General features: G+C 38.9%; 1 protein-coding gene across 2 annotated transcripts; it reads right to left on the minus strand.

Moving 5' to 3' along the window:
• Positions 1–640: 640 nt before the first annotated feature.
• Positions 641–4,206, minus strand: LOC122275733 (G-type lectin S-receptor-like serine/threonine-protein kinase At1g11410). 2 transcript variants are annotated; one of them, XM_043084939.1, is made up of 7 exons: positions 2,787–4,205; positions 2,528–2,656; positions 2,109–2,308; positions 1,787–1,997; positions 1,452–1,698; positions 1,192–1,342; positions 641–1,115 (listed from the first exon to the last, which is right to left on the minus strand). In XM_043084939.1, exons 1-7 carry the CDS (start codon positions 4,060–4,062, stop codon positions 813–815), a joined length of 2,517 nt encoding a protein of 838 aa, XP_042940873.1. In that variant the 5' UTR covers positions 4,063–4,205; the 3' UTR covers positions 641–812. The 2 variants fall into 2 exon arrangements, with proteins under 2 accessions (XP_042940873.1, XP_042940874.1); XM_043084940.1 differs by lacking the exon at positions 2,528–2,656 and having other exon boundaries at positions 2,787–4,206.
• Between the last annotated feature and the right edge of the window lie 309 nt (positions 4,207–4,515).

The raw sequence follows: 4,515 nt of genomic DNA on the forward strand, positions 1-4,515 counted from the left end.
TTCCTACACTTTAAGAACCATAATTGCCTTCCAAATCCGTATTCCTTAATCTTTGGTGATTGGTCATACTTATCATATTTGATCCCTTAATTCTAGAAATCACTCTAGAATTACTCAATCAATCAATTCCCTCTTACCATAGCCGAAATACCCAAGCTAAATTGTCTCCTACAATTTAGCAAATCTTCTTCCATCCAAACCCTAGCCTCACTCATCATCCAAACCCTAATTATATCACAAGTGGCGCCAACCCCAAGAGATCACATCAAAGCCGTGCCCCATTACTCAAGTCTTGAGTTCATCATCTTAGATTACCCTATACACCATCATTCACTACAATTCCATCACTAAACATCAAACCTCCATTAACTTAGAGACCCATCATTGCCACAGATTGTTCAAGGCCAAGCAAGAAAGATAGTAACTTCGGTCATCTCAAGTAGATTTGAAACAAGGAGATCATAGTGTTTAGGGACTTAATCGAGGTTCCTAACATTAATTGATATTACCGTTGAGCAACACAAGGCTCGGCTCATTCATATTGTATGTAAATATATAGAAAGTTGGCCAAATTAAGTTTGGTTGGAACAAAAATTATAGGATTGTCAATTTTACTTTGATTTGAAATTTTTTCTAGAGATCTAAAAGAAATTCTAAGTACATTTAGATTGATACGAACGACTTTAAAGATAAGAGATTGTCTCTCTTTCTCTTTTATTGGCTTACATTTTCTGCTTTGAAAAACAAACCTTACTAACACTAACGTAACTTCACATCTGTACATTGCACCGATCAAATAGATCAATTAGACTTTAACGACCGCGAACCAAAGAAATTGTTACTTCATTGACAGAAATGGCTGCTTCGCTAGTTGATGTGTCTTTCCCATGGCTACTACCCATAAAAACAAATGCAGGTTGTTTTGGAGAAGGAAGAGGTTTGTCATTACCCAACATTGCAACAACTGTTGACATGTTCGGCCGATCTGTTGCATATTCTTGCACGCACAAAAGCCCAATTTGAATACATCTTGCAACTTCATTATCAAGGGTTATGTCACCCAGTGATGAATCAACTATTTCCATGGCTTTGCCTTCTTTCCATAACTCCCAAATCTACAATTAAACAACATGTTCGAGTGTTTAGGTTCAAATAATATAAGACAAATTATTTGCGTACACTTGTACTTACATGCCCAATCAAGTTTGAGGAGGGATCATCATGATAATAAGTATTGTTCCTTTTTCCAGTAATGATCTCCAGTAGCAAAACCCCAAAGCTGTATACATCTGACTTCACTGAAAATAGTCCACGCATTGCATACTCTGGAGACATGTAACCACTACAACAACGTAATGAAATTATCACAAAACTAAAATGATATGCTTAATGTTTTGCTAAAAAAAAAAGGTTTGTGCTATAAATGTATCCTTAATTTGTAGCATGCTTACTATGTTCCAACTACACGATTTGTGTTGGCTTCAATTTGGTCCCCTAACTCCCCTCCAACAATTCTAGCCATACCAAAATCTGCAATTTTTGGATGCATTGCATTGTCAAGCAGAACATTACTGGCTTTTAGATCTCTATGGATAATCCTTAATCTTGAGTCTTGATGAAGATATAAGATCCCTCGAGCAATCCCACAAATAATCTCGAAGCATTTGCCCCAATCTAACAATGACCTTTTTGTTTCATCTGAATGAAGAGATTAGATCTTTAAATTATTTGCTTGGTAGGTGTGCTGAACATTAGAAGAAGAAGCTTATGTGAAAAGAAGACATACCAAAAATGAGGGTGTCCAAACTTCGGTTTGGCAAGTACTCATAGATTAACATCTTTTCTTCTCCTTGAACGCAATAACCAAGAATCCTAACAAGGTTCCTGTGTTGAAGTTTAGCAATGATTGCAACTTCATTCTTGAACTCTTCTACGCCTTGTCCGGAGTACTTTGATAATCTTTTCACTGCTATTTCCTTTCCATTGTATAAGCAACCCTGAAAGCAGGTACCAATTTCAACCTTAAACATTCATAATGGAATTATTGATGCATTGCGCACACATAAATTCAATTTTTGCAGTTTTCAAGACATTTTCAAGGAGATTACCTTATATACTGATCCAAAACCGCCTTCTCCTAGCTTGTTAGAAACAGAGAAGTTATCCGTGGCTGCAACTATCTTACTTAGGTCAAAGAATTGTAAATCTGAATTTCTTGTACTTCCGTCGAGCTCCCTTCTAGTTGAAGATTCTTCAAAGGTTGTTGTAGCGGAGGTATCGCTAAAAATATTCTTGTTTTGTCTTTTCTCTGTCGTCAAACACAATTAGAAATTTTCTAAGTGCAACATTTTAAGGAATTATGAATTCCTTGACAAAATGAAATTGACTTAAGAAAGACCCTAAAAGAAAGGAAGCAAACAGAGGAAAATAATAAACGGAAAATTCTTGATAGTATAGTACTTGTATGCTTAAAAATAAACAAATATTTGAAACAAAGAAACCGCTTTAAAAATCATGTTTTACTTACCCTTTATCTTCCTCATTATTAACCAATACACAATGGAAGCCACAATAAGCAGCATTACTGCAACAGAAATCACAAGAATTGCCAGCTTTCCTTTATTCTGAAGAAGATCATTCTTCTTTGCATATTGAGCTAAGAAAAAGGAAAAAAGAGTGGAAAACTCAATCTTTATACGCGATTCATGAACCTATAAATCTTCTTCGACTCAGATGGGACATGGAACGTGTTTTAAATATAAAAAGAAGTAATAAAACTAGAGTACCTCGTGTAGTTGCATCTACACGTAGATATAAATCTTGTCCTCCATTAGGATAAACTCTCGTGTCTACCAAGTTCCCGTGCCATGTAAGGCACCCAATCCCTCCCTTTGTCTCGTTTGCATTGGTGTATGCCGTACAATTACAATTCTTTAGGCACTCTTGCTTGCACTCTTTCAACGACAGATTCATGTCCGCACGTGCTATCGAGGTATCCGGCAACTTCACACGTGCAAGCTTCACGAACCCTTCTCCACTGTTGCACGTGAACACTCCTTGATTCCTCACGCACCCACCCGACCCATCTCTCAAGTTCCAATCACTGGCAAACTTGGGTTCAAACCCGGGCAAGCACGTGCACTCAAACTTTTCTAGGTTGTTCGGGTCACAATAACTATTTGGTCCGCATTCTTGGTAGGTATCGCACTTCTCTTTTGGGGCGGACCAAAACCCAACCCACCTGGTCTCGCGCCAAGTAGACCGCTCCACGATCCCAGCTTCCTTCACTACCATTCTGGTGAAAACGTTAGGTACAGTGACACCGTATTCAATGGTAATCTCATCTTGATTATTCACGTAGCTGACGTTGAAGATGAAATTCCGTATCATTTCGGGTATGCCGCTCCATCTTTGTCCTGTCCAAGATCCGCCCCGCCACAAAGGAGCTCCACCCTTGTATAAGAACAGCTGCGGATACCCGGTTGGATCAATCGCTAAGGTGAAGTTGCCGGTTCCCGGGTCATCCTGGGACTTCCAAGATGTCAGGAACCTTTTCAGCCCAGTCCGGCGATCGAGCCCGAATTTCATAAACGAAAGCAAAGTGTCGGTCGGAAAGTCAAAGCTCTGCCATATAAGGCTCTGGGTTTTTGGATGAACCAAAACGAGGTTCCCGGTGTCCAAGAGCCGAGCCATGGAATGGTTCACGGAGACAACTGAAGCGCTAGTAGACCAGATAGTGATGCTTCGGTTTGCCTCGGTGAGGACGAGGTTTCCATGACCGTCGATGGAGAGGATACCGGCGGTGCCATTGAGCGGATCATCTCTATTAGCGACCCAAACAACCGTTTTTTCTTGAACTTTGTTATACCAAATCCCGACATAGCGACGCCTGGAATTGGCAGGGCTGAAAAACCCAAGTGCAAACGTTTCTCGGTTGGAGATGAGGATGTCACCGTCTGCAAGAGGCTCGTCCGGCGTTATGGTATCTAGGGAAACGCATGTTTGGAAAAGGAGAAAGAGAAGCAATAATGGATTCAATAACTGTTTAGAAGGGAAGTACATGGTTCTTCTGACCCAGAAGGTGAGCTAGGCTTTTTTTTTTGGCTCCTTTTTTCTTCTTGGATAGGTGTATTATTTCTGTGGTTATTGGCGACTTAAATCAGAATCATAACTTTCTAAAAACAGGGCAATCTCAACGACGCCGACGAGAATGGTCCACCTGCCTCAACTTTTGCCTTTTGGTGAGGTCTTTAATTTGTAAGGTCTTTAACGAGAATAATGCTACATACAATTGTAAAATTATAAATATTGTATAATTATTTTAAAAAAGAGTAGGGCTATGATTAAAATGTTAATTTTTTTATGTAGATTCCATATTAATTAATTTTTTTAAAAATGACTACACGCCATTTGTACAATCACAACTATAAATATCATTTATCTTTATAAAGCCTTTGATAAAGACATTCGAAATAGGAAAATGATACTTGTAATATAATGGACGAGCTCGAGTAC

The sequence above is a fragment of the Carya illinoinensis genome, chromosome 9 (assembly GCF_018687715.1).
Source record: "Carya illinoinensis cultivar Pawnee chromosome 9, C.illinoinensisPawnee_v1, whole genome shotgun sequence".
Classification (NCBI taxonomy): domain Eukaryota; kingdom Viridiplantae; phylum Streptophyta; class Magnoliopsida; order Fagales; family Juglandaceae; genus Carya; species Carya illinoinensis.

Coding starts and splice junctions, on each gene's coding strand:
- LOC122275733 (XM_043084939.1), bottom strand. CDS start 4,062: ATGTACTTCCCTTCTAAACAGTTATTGAATCCATTATTGCTTCTCTTT. Junction 2,657..2,786: donor TGTAGATGCAACTACACGAG/GTACTCTAGTTT, acceptor CCTTTTTCTTAG/CTCAATATGCAAAGAAGAAT. Junction 1,116..1,191: donor CCTCAAACTTGATTGGGCAT/GTAAGTACAAGT, acceptor GTTTAATTGTAG/ATTTGGGAGTTATGGAAAGA.